The sequence below is a fragment of the Electrophorus electricus genome, chromosome 14 (assembly GCF_013358815.1).
Source record: "Electrophorus electricus isolate fEleEle1 chromosome 14, fEleEle1.pri, whole genome shotgun sequence".
Classification (NCBI taxonomy): Eukaryota; Metazoa; Chordata; class Actinopteri; order Gymnotiformes; family Gymnotidae; genus Electrophorus; species Electrophorus electricus.
In genome coordinates, this window is record NC_049548.1 from 5,477,501 (window position 1) to 5,498,838 (window position 21,338).

General features: G+C 41.0%; 2 protein-coding genes across 3 annotated transcripts in view; one reads left to right on the plus strand and one right to left on the minus strand.

Annotated features, from left to right (window-relative positions):
* casp7 (caspase 7, apoptosis-related cysteine peptidase) overlaps positions 1-4,696 on the minus strand; it is a 6,165-nt gene extending 1,469 nt beyond the window's left edge. Inside the window, exons 1-6 of one of the 2 annotated variants that reach the window (XM_027024907.2) lie at positions 4,542-4,696; positions 3,463-3,591; positions 3,153-3,227; positions 1,106-1,257; positions 826-954; positions 98-273 (exon numbers count right to left, since the gene is read on the minus strand). In XM_027024907.2, coding sequence (XP_026880708.1) covers positions 98-273; positions 826-954; positions 1,106-1,257; positions 3,153-3,227; positions 3,463-3,581 — 651 coding nt within the window. In that variant the 5' untranslated portion in view covers positions 3,582-3,591; positions 4,542-4,696. The remainder of the gene's footprint in view (positions 1-97; positions 274-825; positions 955-1,105; positions 1,258-3,152; positions 3,228-3,462; positions 3,592-4,541) is intronic. The other variant, XM_027024908.2, reaches the window with a different exon arrangement.
* Positions 4,697-5,496: 800 nt separating this feature from the next.
* On the plus strand, positions 5,497-21,333 carry nrap (nebulin-related anchoring protein). The gene is made up of 43 exons (XM_027024853.2): positions 5,497-5,727; positions 6,016-6,110; positions 6,295-6,382; positions 7,428-7,532; positions 7,636-7,740; positions 8,239-8,343; positions 8,671-8,778; positions 8,862-8,966; positions 9,069-9,176; positions 9,271-9,378; positions 9,987-10,094; positions 10,413-10,529; positions 11,388-11,492; positions 11,635-11,742; positions 11,982-12,095; positions 12,273-12,371; positions 12,484-12,588; positions 12,682-12,789; positions 12,904-13,011; positions 13,112-13,309; positions 13,405-13,509; positions 13,615-13,713; positions 13,833-13,937; positions 14,038-14,145; positions 14,276-14,587; positions 14,690-14,794; positions 15,743-15,841; positions 16,042-16,146; positions 16,239-16,346; positions 16,492-16,605; positions 16,688-16,885; positions 17,084-17,188; positions 17,304-17,402; positions 17,514-17,618; positions 17,721-17,828; positions 18,139-18,450; positions 18,599-18,703; positions 18,829-18,927; positions 19,052-19,156; positions 19,252-19,359; positions 19,461-19,772; positions 20,012-20,164; positions 20,331-21,333. The coding sequence occupies exons 1-43, from the start codon at positions 5,656-5,658 to the stop codon at positions 20,628-20,630; spliced, it is 5,538 nt and encodes a 1,845-aa protein (XP_026880654.2). The 5' UTR covers positions 5,497-5,655; the 3' UTR covers positions 20,631-21,333.
* The last annotated feature ends 5 nt before the right edge of the window (positions 21,334-21,338 follow it).

Consider the following 21,338-nt stretch of genomic DNA (forward strand, 5'->3'; position numbering starts at 1 on the left):
AACACAACAACATCCTCAACAAGTGCACAAGAGAAAGGTGCGACCCCATTCCATGTGAGTGCTGCTCTTTCTCCTCCAGCTGCTTAGCTCCTCTTACCTGGATGAAAAAGAGCTTGGGCTTGCCCACCAGGCTCGTGCATATGTCTCCTCTGAACAGCGATGTCAGACTCTTGATGGGCATTACCCCATCTATCCCGTAGATCTGTCCCTCGTCTCCATGGCTCAGGAGGATGCAGGCGACACAGGAGTGGTTACTGTGATCCTCTTCTGAAACTGACAGACCCACACCATGCACACACGTGCAAAAAAGCAAGGCCGCTTCAGAGACTTCTGAATTCCACTTCAACAATGCTTTTCTCTGCACTCTCCCTGCATGTCTGTGAGTTTACTACTGTACCCTGGATACGGTAGAAAACAATCACCCCCCCACCCCCTAATGAACTATACAGAGCTTTTATTTTCTGTCACTTTATATAAAACCATTAGAAATTCTTGTAACACTTGGATAATTACAGTATTTTAAACTTTTAATAGAATGTACACATTACAGTCAATATAATTATTTTCTTGCTTTTTTCCATATAATGCATGCTAATGAAAGAGTATTAAAAGAGTGTTCTCATCAATCTAGTTCAGGGTCTTTTATTAATATGAACTAGCATAACACAAAAAAGTGTGGTGTACTTTGGAGCACTACAATGATACAGTTTATCTCTTGGTGGTAAAACCATGATGTAATTTTGCTGTCATACAACTTACCTCATAATACTGTCAGCAATTTATTTTTCCCTTGAAACTAAAGAGTTTTCTATATGTGTGACGTACCTTTTTTTAGCAACCAAATCATTTTCTCACAGGTCAGGTCATTGTAAATGAAAACCTCAAAACCCAGTTTTTTGAAGGAATTCAACAGCTCTGCTGCATCACGGTCTGTACCCTTGCGTGCAGTCATTCCTTATACAGGCAATGGAAAGGCTATTAGCATACATAATATGCTTTAAAAACACTCATACATCTAATGTATGTAATAGTGTGGTACTAGTTCAATAATAATGACATTTCTAAACTTAAGTTGACAGGCACTTCGTACTCAAAAATATGCTACCTGTTCTTTCATCAAAGTTCTTGTTGTTGATGATAATGCACTTGCCCACGTGGTTATGGTTCATCTCATACTGGAATTTTGGTGATGTGATCCTGTAATGGATTTCAGGGTCACTGTCCTTTTCCTGCACACCAACATTCTGAGACTTCATTCTAAGAGTGAGAAAAGAACAGTGCTTAAATACAGCATAAAGGTCTATGTATGTATTAAATAAAACATATGATGCTAGATTAATACTGTACACCTTAAAGGTGACTAATATATATATATATATATGCGCATGCATGCATGCATACATACATACATACACACACACACACACACACACACACACACACACATACACACACACACACACACACACACACACAATATACTGTCTGACCACATATATTAAAAACATGGCTAAATCATTAAGTCACATAACAATTAAAAAATGGGCACAACTTTCCATGATCAAGGAAGAAAAAAACATTGATTCACAATGATATTCTCTGAAAATGTTCCAAGGTGTCTCTTAGTGGTAAAACTATTTACTAACCCAATTCACAAAAATTAGCCTAACAGAAATATTCTCAGCAATTTGTAGAAAGGGCAAAAAGGGCAGACAAACTGTATACCCATTAATGTAACTTAGTAACACAAATCAAAAACAACAGTTTAGAGCACAAGGCAAATTAAGCAAAATCAAACATATGACCAAAATGAACTGTTTATTACAGGTTGTATCCTATAGTCTTTTCACACATCAAAAAATAAGTCTACTTTTTGACTTCACTTCAGAGCAGTAACCTTCAATATGCTCCAAAATTGGGTATTCTTTTTTTTTTTTTTTTTTTTTTTACATTTCTGAGGAATAATTCTCACAGACATCTCACAGATTCAACCCATACTGGTAGGCCACAATGGCTGATGGGCACACAATATGTATTAGTATTCCAGAAGAAACCAGTCATGCTACCAAACCTCTACAATAATAGGCTTTTACACTCCATTACATACAAAAACAAAACACACACACACACACACACACACACACACACACACAAAAATCCCACTTATGCGTGCACAAACATGTGGCTGCATTCCTTTTGGCAAATTACTGCTCCATACCAATCAAACTTTGCAAACTGAAGCGAAAGGTACCTCTTTCTACAGCCCCTTGTATGACTAGCTAGTGCTCAGATGGGTCCAGTTCCATCTCTTACCTGGATTCCCCATTGAGCTCTACGCCACACTGCATTGAAGATATATTGTTCCTCTCTCTAGCTCTGCCGGTCTTGTCGAAAAGTGACCTATTTGGGTAGAATTTCCTCTCGGTGTGTGGTGAGGTGTGCGTTAGGATCCTGACAAATTCTATACTCTAAAAAGAGTGTAGCAATGGCTGTGCTGGTCAGGGGTTGTGTACACTCCCTGAGTCAGCAACCCCCCCCCGAGTTTTCTAAAAGCCTATTCAACCACTCTGGAGAGGTCCTTTTGGACACCAGTGCCCCTCTGTTGACTGGCACACAATCCACCTTGGTCCTACAGACAAGCTGATTCATGCAGAGCCGTACAAACCAATACTGAGCATAAGATGGCAGAAGGTTGATTGGCTGGCATGTTTCAGCTATCCCCAGTAAGTGCATCAGAGATTCAAGATTGACCACTGTTCATAAACTGGGCATGAATATTTCTACTATTTGAACAAAGTGTCAAGGACAAGCAGCTACAAATTTGTTTTCTAAATGAAACTGTATTAAGCATTAAATCTCAGCAGTTACAGATTTGATTTTGTTTTCTTGATCAACCTAAATTACATCTAAATAGAACGTGAAAGTTTAATTATGAGCTTTAAACATTTGCTTGTCCCAAATGCTGCAGTCCAGCAGTCATTTCAAATGTAATACAAACATGGCACATATACACCTAAGGGCCTTGGGAGCCTGATAATGAAAATAGCTCCAACATAATCTCTGTCACTTACCAAAAACATAAAATGTTTTATTGTTAGTGTCTTGTTTCTATATATAAAGTTTGGTAATTGTATTATGCAAGATATGCTGACCTTGGGTGACTACTGTAGACTGTGCAGTATATATGTATACACGGTCTAGGCAAACTACAATGACTCTGGTGCCACCTGCTGGACAAAACAGATCTAAGCATGTCAATTCCAGCAACCAGTCTAGCTACTGTTCTAGACCCAGGTTTCTGAAAATCATCCGTTTTAAGATAATCTTAAATGAGAGGGATGGTGTTCACTGAAACTCGGTCTACCATTTAACGACGTCCTTGGCTCTGGCCCTGGTTTACTGCCTACACTGTTCTAGTCTTAGAACGACAAAAACATCTTAACTCGACAGGCTGTTACTCACCTGCCGAAGAGAAAATATCTTCCTTTCCGATCCGGTTTTGCGTCAGTCACATCCACATCTCCGTACTCTTCAACTTGCTCAGACAAATCAGTCTTATCAGACAAAACCTCTTCGTCCATCTTGTAACTACTGCAGTATAAAGTAGATTAGCTATAAATGCTGGGCTAATAGTGTAAAAGCGTAGTTGGAATTAAAGGCACTGTTGTATAGATTTAATTTTCAGATGTTTCTGGGGTTTTTTTTCTTTAAAAAAAAGAACGAATGGTTTGTGATTTTAAATTTATCCCAGAATTAAGAATTCAAAGTCTTCAAAAACAAACGTAACAAAAGTAAAAGTGCAGTCATTTCATTCAGTTTCTTCCAGTCCTGTACAGGACCTTGCAAGTGGTACAGAATAACACAGCTTGCTAGCTCCCAAACTTGTAAACAAGCAGCGTTAAACAATATAGCGGTTAGCTGGACAATGTTTCCTTAGTTTCACTTGCCTTTTAGATTCTCACATAGCTAGGTAGATAGATAACTAAATGAACTATCAGGCTAAGCTAAGTGTGACAACTCATACCCGTGACAATAATGTATACTTAATGATCGTTATGCTTGCTAGCTAAATGCTATTCCAAAAACTCAAATGTGAAAATGCACAGCCCCCCCCCCCCCCCCCCCCCCCAAAGGTATAGCCAGCCTGTTCTTCAAAGTCTGGTTTAGACAATACTGTTAGCTAGATAATGAACGGATTTCAAGTATTGTTTTGTTTCCAATCGCAAATATGAACATATATCGCGACAATTAATTATTAAACAGTAAAAGAACCATACACTTGGGTGACTGACTAGGTTAGGTTATCTAGCTAGCTAAGCTGCCATTTATTTATCTAACAGATAACTTCTCCTACCCAGCTAGCTAAAACCTAGGTTATACTATAGCTACAACTTAAAATTATCTAAGATAACAGACAGCTAGCATACCTAGTTAGCAAAGCTAGTTTAACTTATTTACTTTGCCAACCTACCTAACTAGTTCAGGTCAGATAAGTTATGTCTGACTAAACAGTATAGGAAAGAAAACATTAAATCACTTACTTATTTGTCGGACAATGATCCGGTTAATTCTAGTTTGAGATTAGACAGCTAGATAGCTCCCCAAAATGGTACAACACGACTGTGTAGAGAAAGAATGTGAAACATTGGTGTACACTTATGTATTTCGTTTGTCAAACGTCACTCAAGAGCAAACGTCTTCTCTCACCACTAGCTCAGTAACATTTAAAGAGACAGTAACAACGTGGGGCTACAAGTAGGCATTCTCTGTGCAATGTGCCATCAGTCAATGGATCCCACAGTACTGATATAGGACATTATTCTCATGAGGACATATGCCTTAGTCTCAGAGGCATTCATTATTTTCAGTCAGGCATCGTTAATTAAATAATTACTATCTGGAAGCCACTGGATTGAAAGATATAGTGTTGGGAAGGTTAGTTTTAAAATGCATTTCACTAGAGTACAGAATACATAATACACAGTCTTAAATGTAACTGAAATTGTTAATCAAAGTGAGTAATATATTTTAAATACTCTGGATTACTTTAAGATTGTCTTGAACAGGTTTACAAGACATTTGCTAAATAAGGTTATGACTTATCTTGAAGCAAGGTTCTGTGGACCACAATATTTCAGTCACCATGAAAGCATATTCATAGAAATACACCCTAAGTGAGCATGATAAAAGAAAGCACATAGGTTAGGTATGCATTACACATGCACCTAACAAGCTCAGTATGACTTCATTCACCTATTTTGGATCAAATCTGGAAAGGCTGGAGATCACTGTTACTAATTTAACCTAAATGAACAACAGTAAACTCAGTATTCAATTACATAAACACAGTAGCATCTCTCTTTCACCCTCTCAAATAACAGACACTTGGAGAGCCAATCAGATGACTGTTAGAAGCTAAAGAGGGGGGGGGGGGGGGGGGGACTTTGCATCTAGAACATGTAATAGACAGCCTGCCTGTGAAAGATCTAAGTTTATCATAGGTCACAGAGTGAGACACAAGTAGGAATAGGGAACTGTCTGAGACACATTGCCTTCCTCTCCGTGGCCTGACAGAGACTACTCAAGTTTTGCGGCGATTGCTTGTTGATTTTTTTTATTTACCATTTAATTTTTTTGTCCTAAGAGGGAAAAAACATGAATATTCCAAACTGTGCCAGGTGTGGGTTTGTGGTATACCCAGCTGAGAAAGTCAGTCTCATTGGTCAGGTAAGAGTGGCCATGTGTAATGATTGAATATGCATAATAAGTATGGTTAAAAAGAGAGAGAAATTTGTTATTTAATCTAAATCAACCAATCAATTAATTTGTTAATTAATTAATTAATTGAATCATTCATACAATATGTCAGTACTTAGCAAGAAAGGTACATTTGGGTACAATACTTTCAGCTGTATATCTCTGAGAATTTAGACTTAAGCACTAAAAGTAGCTTTGGATTTTTTATGCAATACATTGTGGTTTCTTATTTTCTCTCTCTTTCTCTATCATAAACAGAACTGGCATAAAGCATGCTTTCACTGTGAGGTCTGTAAAATGGTACTTACTGCAAATAATTTTCTAAGCCACCAGAAGCGGCCATATTGTCAAGTGTGAGTACAGGATGGTCTTTTCCAGATATATCGCACAAAATATTTTCTCTTTAAATGTATCAGAACCATTTATTGTCTGTAAAGATGGATTTATACAAACATCAGTAATCTGAAGAGTGCAAATGGTTTTACCATGGATACGTAACTTTTAATTCTATTGAATTGTCTTATATGTCATTTTCAGCCATAATCCAAGGAACAACACCTTCACTAGTGTCTATGAAACCCCTATAAACATCAATGCCAAGAAGCAGGCGGAAGCTGTCAGTGAGGTGAGTTTGTAATTAAGTAATAGATACTAGACAGATTTCAACTTTACCATTTTGTCCAATATGTAAACACAATACAGTATTCATATAGAGATAATAGCTTCATTGATTAGTGGGTTCTATAATATATGAGAAATGCAATAGTCTATAAATAGGATATTTGAAAACAAGGGTGCTGAACTAGGGTACTATTAAATGCCAACATTAAAATGGCAGACCACTATCTGACTAACACAAATGATAACTATACAGCATTTAAGATTTTTAAGCCTTATGTTTTAGAGTGTTAGTGTGTTAGAATGTTAGAGTGATGTTCAGTGTAGGCTCTTGCCTGTCTGTTGCCAAATTCATCTGAAATGAAAAGTCTTTACGAATGGGTGACTGAAGTTAATTTATCTGCATGCTTTTTTATGGGAGCAATGTTAAGTTGTTTTTAGGAGGGCTCTGAAGCCCTGGTGACTCTACAGGTTTGGAATGAGGACTCTGGGTCTTTGCTGGGATCTATTTCTGGGCTATGGCAGGGCAGTGACATGACACCTAGTCTGCTTTATGCACTTGGCAGTTAAATTTATTTCTCAGGAAAGCAGCCCTTTTGACCTCCCTATCCTGACCCCCCCACCCCCCGTCTGTCTGTCTCTCTTTCTTTCTATCTCCCCCATCTGTCTGTCTGTCTTGCTCTCTATTTCTCTCTCATACTGTCCTGGGATGCCCACCTGCTACTGTCTGTCAGTGTGCTTAAGAATTCCCTCTGCCTGGACTCCACCAAGTTCCAGTGTGTATCTTAGTAAACCTCCATCATGCACATAATTTTCTCACTTCCTGGAAAGACCTGTATGAACCACAAAACATTTCCCAGTGTGAAAAGATATCACTGCCCACATACTCATAGCCAGGGATACAGCACAAGGGATGTGTAGCTTTTCAACTATGATTATAGAAATAACCTGATAATCATGTTTTAAATTTATTATGTTTTTCATTTCTTGTATTGTACTATGCAGTGATGTGTTAAGTGGTTTAATTATGTTAAAAACCTTCTTGGTTTCAGATTAAATATCGTGAGGAGGGTGAACGTTTCATGTCCACTTTTCACTATGACATGAGGTCCAAAGAACTAGAACAGGCTTGTCGGGACAGCCAAATGGCCAACCAGGTGAAATATCTGTACATCTTGCCTCATCATATTAGTCATTGAAAACTTAAATCCAGGACCAGTGAAATTAAGTAAGTTGGATCTGTACTGAAACCTTCCCTAGGCCTTCCAGTCTGAGCAGTTTTCTGAGCAGCAGACATGGCACTCAGGCAGTGTGACCAGCCAGGAGATGGTTCGCATGACTCAGGCCCAGAAGACCATCAGCAATGTAAGTACTGTCCCTCCCTGAGCTGTGCACACACACGGACGCATGAGTGATGGCTGCAGCTCAGACAGAGTAAAAGCTAGCTACTCAAAATCAGAATTACAATCAACATTTATGGGTTTTGGGGTCTTTGTTGGAATATGCATTAGAGTGTATTTGGAATTTGTCTAGAGATAAATTGGGTTAACAATGTGTGATTTTACGTAGAGTTTAAGTTGTGTTTTCGGTTTGTGGTGTTATGTGGAGTATAAGTTAATGGCATGTGTTTATATGTGGAGAATAAGTTGTGTAAACTGTGTTTTAGGTGGAGTATAAGATGTGTTAACAGTGTTTTAGGTGGAGTGTAAGTTGTGTAAACCGTGTTTTAGGTGGAGTATAAGCTGTGTAAACAGTGTTTTGGGTGGAGTTTAAGCTGTATAAACAGTGTTTTAGGTGGAGTATAAGCTGTGTAAACAGTGTTTTAGGTGGAGTATAAGCTGTGTTAACAGAATGAGATTTTAGGTGGAGTATAAGCGTGGACATGAGGAGCGAGTGTCACAGTTCACCTCTGTGACCGACACACCTGAGATCCTGCAAGCTAAGACAGGGACGTCACTGGCGAGTGATGTATGTCCACTTTCTCCTTTCTGATAAAATGACATCCTCACTGTGGCTTTTACTGAGCCTTACACATTTTGATTCTACAAAGGCAATTATTAACAAGTTAAACTGAGCCAATTAGGAGAAAAGAAAAAAATATATTTATAAAAACACTATATGCTAAATCCTGTAAGTGTATAGGGAAAGTTTAAATTGTGTTCAGCAAGTAGCTTACTACTGAGAATTACATGCTCTCACTATCATTTCGCAAATATAAAGTGCAAAGAATGCTGCATGACACCAGAGCTCTTCTGCTCAAATGTGTTACCTCAGGCCTCTGCTTTTGAGTGACAGGTGAAATACACAGAAATTTATGAGCAGTCCAAAGGAAAAGGCAGCTTCCCTGCCATGCTCACGCCAGGTTATGAAGTGGCCAAGAAAGCAAACACTCTCGCTAGCAATGTAAGTCAAACCTCCCGCAGTATACATCACAGTGAATGTTGTACCAGGAGATCCTAGCAAATTGCATTTTGATTTATTTTCAGGTGGAGTACAAGAAAGGCCATGAGGAAAGGGTGTCAAAGTACACAACTGTGACAGATACCCCTGAAGTGGTCCTAGCTAAAAGTCAAGGGAGGATTGCTAGTGATGTAAACACACACGAATACGCTATCAATAATACCTTCCAGAGGAATTTATGAGACTAGATTAATTTATGGAGATGACACTAACATTGTGTCCACGAAAAACAGGTTGTTTACACAGAGGAATATGACCAGCAGCGGGGCAAAGGGAGCTTCCCTGCTCATGTCACTCCTGGGTACAAAGTGGCCAAGAAAGCGAACGAGATGGCTAGCAAAGTAAGCGCTGGCGTACCCCGCATATCTGTCACACTGACAACCCCCCCCACTACCCCCAACACGCACACATAACCGGATGGCTGGTGTTGTGCAGGTGAAGTACCAGCAGCAGTATGAGCAGGAGATAAAGGGAAAGAGCAGCACAGACGCTGGAGCTGCCGAGCTCACGCTGGCCAAAGAGAACACAGAGAAGTTCAGCCAGGTGACACACACCATGCCAGCACCATTCTAGGACACTTCTCTGCTCACCCAGTGAGGTCAATTAAATGCCAGACAGCACACTGCCACTCACTGCAAATAAATGTTTCTCTCTGATATTTAATCATGTAATCTGGACATATCCTGCAAGATACACTACTCATAGGCATACATCTGTATTATAAGGTGATGAAAAGTTCTTCATTTATTTCAGAACTTCTTATTAAAAAAATACATTGACAGTACCCTGCAGAAAGAATGATATCTAACAGTTAATTAATCTAATTTGATTGTTATCTGTAGCAGATTGGTGAGGCTTCAGGCATGTATTTCAATTTACCTTTACAAGTAATAAACAAACAAAATTAATATTCATGATTTTAACTGAGCAGACTTAATGGAAATGCCCGCAAGCCGCCATGCCGCATCACCTTGCATGAAATTTTCCCTTGAGTAATTTAGTGGTTAGATCTGTGTTTTTGGCTGAAACTGTTTACACAGAGACTACTAAATTTAATGTGCATACAAGGTATAGTTATTATCCAGTATTTCTATATTACCATTGAACATCATTAATTATATGCACTGTATCTGTGACTCTTGTTCTCTCAGCATGCCTACATTGAGGATTATGAGCAACAAAGAGGCAAGGGGAGCTTTCCTGCTATGATCACTCCTGGATACCAGATGGCCAAGAAAGCACATGATATGGCCAGTGATGTGAGTAGTACCATGTCTTATGATTGAATGAATCAGATGCAAACTTAAGGGGCTTCCCTTCTGCACCAAATACAAGCTGGGTCACACTATTGACCCAGGATTTCTGAGTGGAATCTCAGCTCCAGGTTGGGGAATCAATCATGACTTCCAACCAGGAATCCAGAGCTGTCACTACCATCAGACTGATTTAGTCACACCACCCAGGTGGTGGGTGTGAGCGCATGCATTGTTTCACACCAGAAGAATGCAGCCTGACGTTGGGATCATTATTTTCAAACACCACCAACTATGTCTGAGCTCTCCATTTTTGAACCTCAGCTGAAATATAAGAAGGACCTGAACAAAATGAAGGGCTCTTCGGCCTACCATTCCCTAAACCCTGATGACAACCTGACCCTGAAGAACGCCCGTAAGATCAACAAGCTCGTCAGTGAGGTGAGAAGTGTTGTTTTATTATGCTTCTACTAAAAAGCCTCCACCGATGGTTTCACCAAACCTGACTTAATACGGTCGTACGTTCTACTCTTTAGTGCAACATACATTGATTTGATTTATAGTCATCTTATTCACAACAGTTCAACAAATGGAGAGTATTATTGCAGTGCACACTTACATCCATCGAACATCTGCAATGTGTCATCAGAGCCTTAGAGCTACGGTCTATTGGTTAGCTCCCTGGCTGATGAAGAACCTCTGTCCAAGGTGTCCCCCCCTCTCCATTTCTTTCTGTCTTTCTTTCTGCCTCTCTCTCTCTCTCTCTCTCTCTCTCTCTCTCTATATATATATATATATATATATATATATATCTCAATCAAAGTGCTTTACCTGCAATCCTCTTTTTTATATATATCAGAATCAGACCTTTTGGTAATATAATTAATATAATGAATGACAGAGAAGGTTAAAAATAGCCACTGGTCATGACCTCTGTCCGACACAAAGCCTCCATACCTGCATTGCATTCAGTTCTCTCGCAGCTCTCCTACTGAGATCAGCTCTACATAGAGAGCATGGAGACAGACACCGGGCTGAAAACACCAAGTCACAGTCCAGAGCTGCCAGCCTAAATGTCCACACACATACCTCTGCTGATACCTGATGATGCTGTGGGCCGTCTGCTGCATCGTCATCTCAGCCGGATCTATCTTCGTGGGTTGACGGACAGAAAGGCTTTTGTGTGGGGAGTGTAAAGATCACTAGGGATAGAGGTTTAGGATTCCAGAGCAGTGATGCATCACTGTGAGTGCAAGCATAAAGTTAATGTGATCCCCTCTGTACTTCGCCCTCATTCAGGTTGAGTACAAGAAGGACCTTGAGAAAACAAAGGGACACAGCATCAACTACTGTGAGACACCACAGTTTAAAAATGTGTCCAAGATCTCCCAGTATACCAGTGATGTGAGTGTGGCATCTATTATGTGACTGCATAAACATTTTCTATATTTAAATACACATTTTATCTATGTTATGGGTGCTTAATAATTTTAAAAATGTTGGTATGCTAGTACTGATTTTTCCATCATATTGTGTTTCATTGTAGAATAAATATAAAGAGAAGTATACCAGTCACATGAAGGGCCATTATGAAGGGACTGGACTTGACAAGAAAACTATGCATGCCATGAAAGTCAGAAAACTGGCCAGTGATGTAAGATTGCCCATAATATACTACCGTTAACCCCATGTAGTCTGTTGATTGTACTAAGTGCATGTTGTAAACCCAAAAGCATAACTGGACATATATCACATTACACCTATGTATTAATAACATTTACAAATGATAGTGTAATGATTTTGCAGCTGTCTACTATTATGATGACAATTATTATTAAAGAAATGTGCTTCGTCACAGATGTGTAGAGCCATAGCTAATGCTCTTAATTTCAGATTGCATATAAGTCAGAGTACGAGCAGGAGAAGACAGAGCAGGGTGAATACAACTACCCAGCTGACATCACCCCATCTTATCAGACCCAGAAGAAACTTGAGCCTCTCAAAGATGTAAGTCTGCCTAATGTGAAAACTGAGGCAGATATATAGATAATACTAAAGGGAGATGTCTGTAACTAGTGTATTTACTTACAAAATTTTGCAAGTCAATTACCCTGCCAAATATATATATGAAAATATATTACCGCCTCATAGCCATAGTCTTCTGATTATTTTTTTCTTATTCAGAAAAATTACAGACAGCACATTGACAAGCTGAAATACAGTCAGGTGACTGACACTCCTGACATTGTTCAAGCCCGAATCAATGCTCATCAGCTTAGTAATGTAAGTATTAATTTGTTTCCCAGCAGTAAAGTACATCACTTATTTAATGGACATATTTAAAGTGCTTCTAAAGCACTGCGGTGACATGAGTCTGATTTGACGTCTCCTGCAGCTGAACTATAAAGCTGACTATGAGAAAACTAAGACACAGTACACCCTAGCCCAAGACATGCCACTGCTCAAGAAGGCCAAAGCCAACGCCGAGCTCATCAGTGATGTGAGTTTAGACTGTCATACAACAGCAACACTTCATTTGGGTTTTAGAGGCGTAGTGTATTCATAGCATTGTTGACTTTATCCATGACCACAGATCAAGTATAGAGAGGACTGGGAGAAAAGTAAGTCTAAGGCATGTGATATCGGTCTGGACACACTGACCTTCAAAGCTGCCAAAGCCTCGCGAGACCTGGCCAGTGATGTAAGCATTCATTAACGTTATGCATATATCAAGGCTGACCAAAATGTGGAGATCTTATGATCCCATACAGAGATGTCAGATCAGGACAGAGTAAACATGGGACATATCTTGCAGATCAAATATAAGGAATCCTATGCAAAAAACAAAGACAAGGTAGTGGGTGTGAATGTGAGCGACTCCAAAACCCTCCACTGTCTCCAAGTGGGCAAGCTGAGCAGTGAGGTAAATGCTGTTCACCGAAAAAGATAAAAAAGGAACAGATTTTAATCTTTTTGTTTTACACTGAAAGATTAAAGCGAACCAAACGCTTCTACGTTGTTAGATCGCCTATAAGAAGGGCTCAAAGGAGACACATACGAAGTATAATCTGCCTTTGGACATGGTGAACCTTAGCCATGCAAAGAAGGCCCAGGCCCTGGCCAGTGACCTGGACTATAGGACGAAGCTCCATGAGTACACAATACTGCCTGATGACATCAAAGTGCAGCAGGCTAAGAAGGCCTACAACCTTCAGAGTGATGTAAGGAGGAGGGGAAATACACATGGGACTACAAGAACTGTTTTCTTAGCATTGATGCAAAGTGTGAGGACTGGTGTTTGGTTTTGCCCCAACAGAACCAGTACCGCTCAGACCTGACCTGGATGAAAGGAGTGGGCTGGGAGGCTGAGGGCTGCATGGATGTTGAACAGGCCAAGAAGGCGGGAGAGCTTGTGAGCGAGGTGAGTGGTGTGGGTGTGTGTGTGTGGGTGTGTGTGTGTGTGTATTTTAGGAGGCTGATATTAGTATCTTTCTTTGACTGAGTACTCTACGTCTCTTCCCCACAGAAAAAGTACCGCCAGAAGGTGGACGGTGTGAAATTCACCCAGGTGGCCGACACTCTCTCCATAAAACACGCCAAGAAGAGCCAGGAGCTGCAGAGTGATGTTAGATGCTTTCTGTAAACATATCTATCACCATGTTTTGTCTGCTGGATATTTCTTACGTCTAGCAAGCAATTGTGAGAGGATGAATGTCACCTTATTAATATGACTGGTCTTTTTAGTTGACATACAAAGCAGGCACGGAGCAGATGATCCATCAGTACTCTTTGAGCAAAGACGAACCTCTCTATAGGCAGGCCAGAGCTAATGCAGATCTTCTTAGCAATGTACGTGCTTGAGCACCAATCAATCCCTTATCTCTACATCACATAACCTACATTACATTATGATTTTATGCTTATTCTGTGTTCTATTTGTATCCTTCAGAAAATATATAAGAGCAGCTGGGAGGCCCAGAGGGAGAAAGGCTTTGAGCTTAGAATGGACGCGCTGTCTATTCTCACCGCCAAAGCCAAGCGTGATCTCGCCAGCGATGTAAGTAACCAACACCCAGTCCTCTTAAGAGTTTGACCTGGCAACCTAAGCTATAATAAAAGTTAAACCATCAACAAAATATATGAGCACGTGGCTGTTCCATCAATATTCCTTTCCTGCTTGTCTGTAGGTGAAATACAAGCAGCAGTATGAGATCACGAAGGGGAAGATGATTGGGGTGAAGACGGTTACAGATGATTCCCAGATGGCCCACTCAGCTCTGGCCACCAAGCTCCAAAGTAACCGCAACTATAAGAAAGAGTACGAGGATAGTAAGACCAAATACAGTGCCTCGCTGGATATGATGACCATCAGCCATGCTAAAAAGGCCCAAGACCTGGCCACAGAGACCAAGTACAGAACTTTCCTGCACAAGTACACAAGCCTTCCCAGTGACATGAAGGTGGAGTGGGCCAAGAAAGCCTACGGCCTACAAAGTGATGTAAGAGTCAGAGAATAAAAAACTACATTTCAGCATGCTACACTGAAACATACTGATAATTTATGTAAAGATTGCTGTCCTGCTTTCCTTTACTTTCTTTAGAAGAAGTACCGATCAGATCTGAACTGGATGAAGGGTGTGGGCTGGGAGACTACTGGATCTCTTGATGTACAGCAGGCTAAGAAGGCCAGTGATCTCATCAGTGAGGTACTCTACAACAAGAACATTCCCAGCACACATCTGTCCATGGTCTCCAAACTTTGTCACTAGGATCTAATACTGCAAAGCATCTAATAGCATCTAATGAAACTAAAATTACAGAAAACATTAATTCCCTTCTTTTAAACATTTTATTCAATGTAAAATACAACAGTTACATAACATTTGGAAGTGGGTTAGAGTTACTTGACAGTTTTACTATGATGTATTTATGGAAAGGGAGTCATTTGAGAACAGGGGTGGATTTTTTAGTCAGTTTATTAGTGCATGACCTCTGAGGACCCCTCACTCAGCAAATGATAAATAAAAAATGTCTGTCTGAGAATAACCTCACTGAGTAGGACAATCTAACCCTATATGCTGAAATGATGCTGACATTTCCAATAACTGGACTGTAACAAACTCCTGCTTCATACAGCTGCATTTGTATCATTCTACCTGAAATACAGATAAGACTAATATCGCTAGGCATACTTTACTCAGAACAGAGTAACTCAGAACTGCTTTTAAATAGAACTATGAAAATAGAAAATTATGTGCCAGGGTTAATGTTTCTCAAAGGAACCTCTTAAGGTTAAGGTACTTCACTAGTAATCAGAAGGTTGCCAGTTCAAGCCCCACTGCTGCCAAACCGCCTGTTGGGCCCCTGAGCAAGACCCTTAACCCTCAGTTGGTCAAATTATACTCAGTCATAGTTGTAAGTCGCTTTCGATAAAAGCATCAGCTAAATGCCGTAAATGTAATTTCAGGAGTACATAATAAAACATAACACACAGTCTATACTTTTCACCCTTGAAATGTGATAATATGGATAGAGCTCATGTACTATCTATGGTTGAGCCAGTACCTTAGAATGTAAATCACTATATATTTTTCTACATTTAATTCAGACTCCAGTAAGGAACTGAGAAAATCTCTGATATTTGTGTGTTCCAGACAAAGTATCGGCAGAACGCGAGCGCTCTGAAGTTCACCAGTGTGGAGGACACACCAGAGATGGTGCAGGCCAAACTCAGCAATAAGCTTGCAATAGACGTAAGCCAATTCTACATTAACCATCAGGCTCACAGTCTATTTTGATTCTGTAAATAAATACATTTAGAAAATAAGTAGATTTAATTGGAATGTTTACGTTGGACGACATGCTTTTGTGAGAGCTTTTTTGTTTCATGGAGCATTTCTAGGTTTCTGTTAGTAACTCACTGCCAGTTGTGATGTGATATGTGATCCCACAGAGGCTGTACAGGGAGAAAGGGGAGAATGAGAAGCACATCTATACACTGACAGGAGATCTGCCAGAGCACATGCAAGCCAAGATCAATGCCCTGAACCTCAGCGAGGTGACTCCACTGCCTGCACGCCCCACTACGTCCAAAGCTCTCAAACGACGTTCGGCACTGGGGTGTAATGTATTATGTTGCTTTCTCAACAGACACGTTACAAGGAGTCATGGACAAAGCTAAGGGATGCAGGCTACAAGCTGCGTTTAGATGCCATTCCATTCCAGGCAGCCAAATCCTCTACAGAGATCCTTAGTGATGTAGGCATGGCTCACACACTTTTTAACACTACTATACTTCCTGTTCTGCTTTTCCTTCATTTTTGATTGGTTGATTTCTTTTACATCTACCCTTATTTTTGGAATACGGAAAAAGTTATTGGACTCCACAATTATTCTCTTTCAGCAAAAGTATAAAGAGCAGTTTGAGAAGATGAAGGGGAAGATGATTGGGCTTAAAGGACTGCAAGATGACATCAACATGGCCCACTCAGTGTACGCCACCCAGCTACAGAGCAATGTGAGTCTAGGACTCCAATTCATAATCATTTAGATTTCAGTTTGGACATGTGTGACCATGCACCTCTCACCGACTGCTGCAGAGCAACTATAAGAAGGACAGTGCTAAGGCACACACTCAGCTTCACCTACCCATGGACATGCTGGACATGGTCCATGCTAAGAAGGCGCAGGCTCTGCTCAGTGAACAGAACTACAGACACACCCTGCACCACTACACTGCCCTGCCTGACGATCTGAAAGTGCAGGCTGCCAAGAGAGCTTATGAGCTGCAGAGTGAGGTAACCTCAGGCCTCATATTGTACTCAATACAATACAATCATTTACTGTGATATATGTGAGGATGTACTATCTACTACGTACTATGAAAGGCTCTGTCATCAGCATCGTTTGACCTGTTTGACATTATATAAAATCAGTCACTCTGTTTGCAGTTTCCCTAAGCAGTGTTTGTTTGTTTGTGTATGTGTGTGTAACAGAAAGCGTATCGTTCTGATTTGAATTACCTGCGTGGTGCAGCCTGGATTGCCACTGGTGCTTTACAAATTGAGGGCTCCAAGCATGCAACAGACCTGATCAGTGAGGTCTGACACACTGTTCTTATTTTTCACATACCATCCAAAATACTCAGTAGTCAGCAATAAGCAAATGTGGAAATAGAGCATCTGAACATTTTTTGCCTTTTCTTTCATTTGACAGAAAAAATATCGACAACAGCCTTACGCATTTAAGCATACCTCCATCACCGACTCCCCGGATATCATTCATGCTATGCTCAGTAACAAGATTACCAATGAGGTGTGTGAAGTTGTGAAGTGATTTCCTTCTGTGAACTGACTTCCTCATTGGTTCTGTTATCTGTAAAACAGGATGAGAATGAACGTGTGTGTTTCATTCCCCTGACTGCAGCGCCTTTACAAAGAGAAAGATGAAAACATCAAGCACAACTACACTATCACTGCAGAGCGACCAGAGCTCACCCAGGCCAAGATCAACGCTGCTAACTACAGTGATGTGAGCCCTTCTGTCCAACCCCACTGCAGCTCCTTTGTTTATTATACTACATACTGACTGTTGTACTAATCTTCATTCACTAGTTCATCATTCTTGTTCTAGTCCAAGTATAAAGAGTCCTGGCACACGCTGAGAGCTCAAGGCTATAAACTGACCATGCAGGACATCCCCTTCCAGGCAGCCAAAGCTTCCACAGGCATTGCCAGTGATGTAAGCCAACCCTTACTAATTTTACATGTTCTGCTACTGTCTTTAGACATAGGCAGCAATGTTGTCTGGTCAACCATAGCCTGAACCAGCATAATGCGTTCCTGCATGCCTAGTACAAGGTTTTAAAATGTTTTCAATGTTTTCTTCTATGTAATGCACAGACGGCTGTGCACTTTACTGTATGCTGTGTACTTAGCCTAAAACGTCTTTCATATCTTTAGAATTTGAAGGTTGTTCTTTGATAAAGTTATTTTCATTCACAATTATTAGTAGCTAGCAGCATGAAGTCTGAACCTGTTCATCTTTTTAGTACCAGTACAAGCACAGCCACATTCTGGAGAAGGGCAAGCACATCGGTGCACGCAGCATCATGGATGACACCCATCTGCTGCACTGTCTGCGCATGGCCGGTCTGCAGAGCGACAAGAATTACCGCAGAGACGCAGTGTCTGCCAGCAGCCAGTATCACCTGGGGCTGGACCTGCTCAACCTGTCCCACGCCAGGAAGGCCCAGGCCCTGGCCAGTGACCAGGACTACAAGAGCCACCTCCACTCCTACACTGTCCTCCCCGATGACATGAAGGTGCAGTGGGCCAAGAAGGCCTATGAGCTGCAGAGCCAGGTGAGAGACAATTTGGGCGCTGGAGGTTAAATGAGGCTGTCAAAGGTGTTGGCGAAGGAGATCAGAAGGCTAAAATAATATTGGTGTCATAAGAGAATGAAAAGATTAAATGATATTATTGAGTAATTTGTGTCTTCTCCCCCCCCAGAATGTTTACAAATCAGATCTGAACTTTATGAAGGGTGTGGCATGGGACACAGTCGGAGCACCTCAGCTGGAATCTGCGAAGAGAGCTGGAGAGCTCATCAGTGACGTGAGTACACCATCGTGTAGCCCGGCTTTGTGAAAGTAATATCTGAGCAAATCAGATATCTGTTTGTACCTGCTAACATATAGCTTTTGCGGAATGTAGGTCATTGTCCTTCATTGTTATTGCAGAAAAAGTATCGTCAACTTCCTGACAGGCTGAAGTTTACCCAGGTGGCTGACTCCCCTGACATAGTCCATGCCAAGAACAGCTACATGCAGTGTAGTGAGGTACATCTGCTCTGTCTTATGTCATGTACCAACATGCAGAGAATGTTACAGGGCTGACAGAAAAAGTGCAGTATTTTTGTATCTATTTGGTCATTAAGAAATAACCTGCTACTGTACATTTCAGAGGAGGTATAAGTCTGGAGATTCTGAGTCCATGCACAAATACACCTTACCCCCTGATCACCCTGACTTCATCAGAGCAAAGATCAATGCCCAGCAGATCAGTGATGTAAGTTTTGAAGCAGACTTTTCAAGATGGATGCTCTACTAATCTGCTTTGTCTGACATGAGCACTTCATATACATCCTGTGTTGTACCCTCTAGAAAGTGTATAAGGCATCAGGTGACCAGGTGAAGACTGCAGGCTATGACCTCAGACTGGATGCCATTCCCTTCCAGACAGCCAAGGCCTCTCGAGAAATCGCTAGCGATGTGAGTAGAGAACATCTCTGAAGCCTCACTGAATAAACACGTGTTATGTAACTGGTCATGATCTGAACATGTTTCCCACTGTCTGTCCCATCATGCCTTAGTTCCGCTACAAGGAGGCCTATGTGAGGCAGAAGGGGCAGCAGGTAGGCCTGCTCAGCGTGGACGACGACCCCAGAATGAGACACTCACTGGCCATGGGCAAGCTGCAGAGCGACAACGAGTACAAGAAGCAATTCCATGAGAGCTGCTCGCACTACAAGATCCATGCAGACCAGCCAGAGTTCCTGCATGCCAAGAAGAGCCAGGCCCAGGCCAGCGAGCGGAGCTACCGCCAGCATATCCACAACTACACGTGCGACCCAGAGCAGCTGAATGTCAAGCACGCTAAACAGGCCTACAAGCTACAGAGTGATGTGAGTGGCTCAGAGTATACTAAAGTATTTATGTCATATAATGTTTACAAACCCCAGACAGGAATTTTGAATCGAGTAGACCAACAAAGAGGAATTTGAATAACCACCATGCACATGCACTAATTGTGTCAATGTGAGGCAGTTTTGACAGGATACTGGGATTTTGATATCATGTGCGCTTAAGATAATGTGCTCTGAGATTAGCACATTATCTGGTGATTGTTGGTGTCTGGATGCAGGTGAACTACAAGTCAGACTTAAACTGGATGAAGGGAGTGGGCTGGACCCCTCCAGGCTCTCATAAGGCAGAGCTGGCCCGCAGGGCAGCAGAGCTTGGGCTGGCTGAGGGGCTGGATACTGACCAGGCCATTGCCAAGTACCAACAGCTGATGGTGAGGAAGTATATGCAATAATGTAAAATATATGAATTTGATTAAAATATATATACGGAAATGTAATCTCGCTTTAAAGTGCATCATTACAAACCTTATTTACACTTGTTACTCCTCATCTCATCTCATCTCGTCTTCTCATCTTGTCTCACCTCATTTCCTGCAGATGCTCCAACGTCAGCAACAGCTGCAGGAGCAGCAGCAGACCTCATCAGAGCAGGTGGAGTCCAGGGAGCAGGTCCAGCAGTCTGTGGTCAATCCAGATGCCATGGAGATCCTCCATGTCAAGAGGAAGAAGACCATCCACACTAATTTCAAGCAAGCTCAGACCACAAAGTCCATGATACTGCAATCTGGAACATCTCCCTCTTCCACTAACCAGTCCATCACCAATCAGTCCTCTGGCAAACAATCCCTTACAAGTCAGTCTGTGGTGAAGCAGTCCACAGAAGAGTCAGCTCAGTGAAAACAAGTCAAGAACAGATAGATCTGCTGAAAACAAACCTACAATAATGGAAGCCAAACACCTTCTTTTTTTAAACTTATATAAGGATGCTACATAGAGCCTGGTGTTCTCTATCAGGATTTAAAAAGACAGTGAGGGGAGATTGAAGGATATTTATGTGAGCAAAGTGAATGTAATTTGTATGTAATTATGATGGACAAGATAAAGAAGGTAAGAGTAGAGTGCATATTATGAATGTACCTTATTTATGACCATAGAGGAGCATTTAAACTGGGACAACACAAGGAAGTTATTGTTTTGGAGAGTGCGTCATGCATGTGAAAAAGGTGGAACTGATTTCGGTAGATGGAAAGTGTCTTTCTAGCTATTAACAAATGAAACCTCTAGCTTTCTATAGGTTATTTTGAAGACAAACACATCTTATTTTGAAATAACTGAAAATTTTTATTTCATATTAGCACTAGTCTTTAGCATTGAAAGTCAAACTTGACTAGTTTGTGTATTCACAGACGGACAGCCATGTTGTCAGACTGCCGACTGCAGAAGTTATTTTTAAGAGATATTTGATACACTGTGTGCCTGACAGGTTCAGCTTCCAACAGTATGCCAAATGAAAACAGCTATGAGCTCAATCATGGGTACATGTTTGATGTATGCCATATGACCATGAGATCCAAAAATAAAGGTTTTTGTCAAAGCTCTACAGTG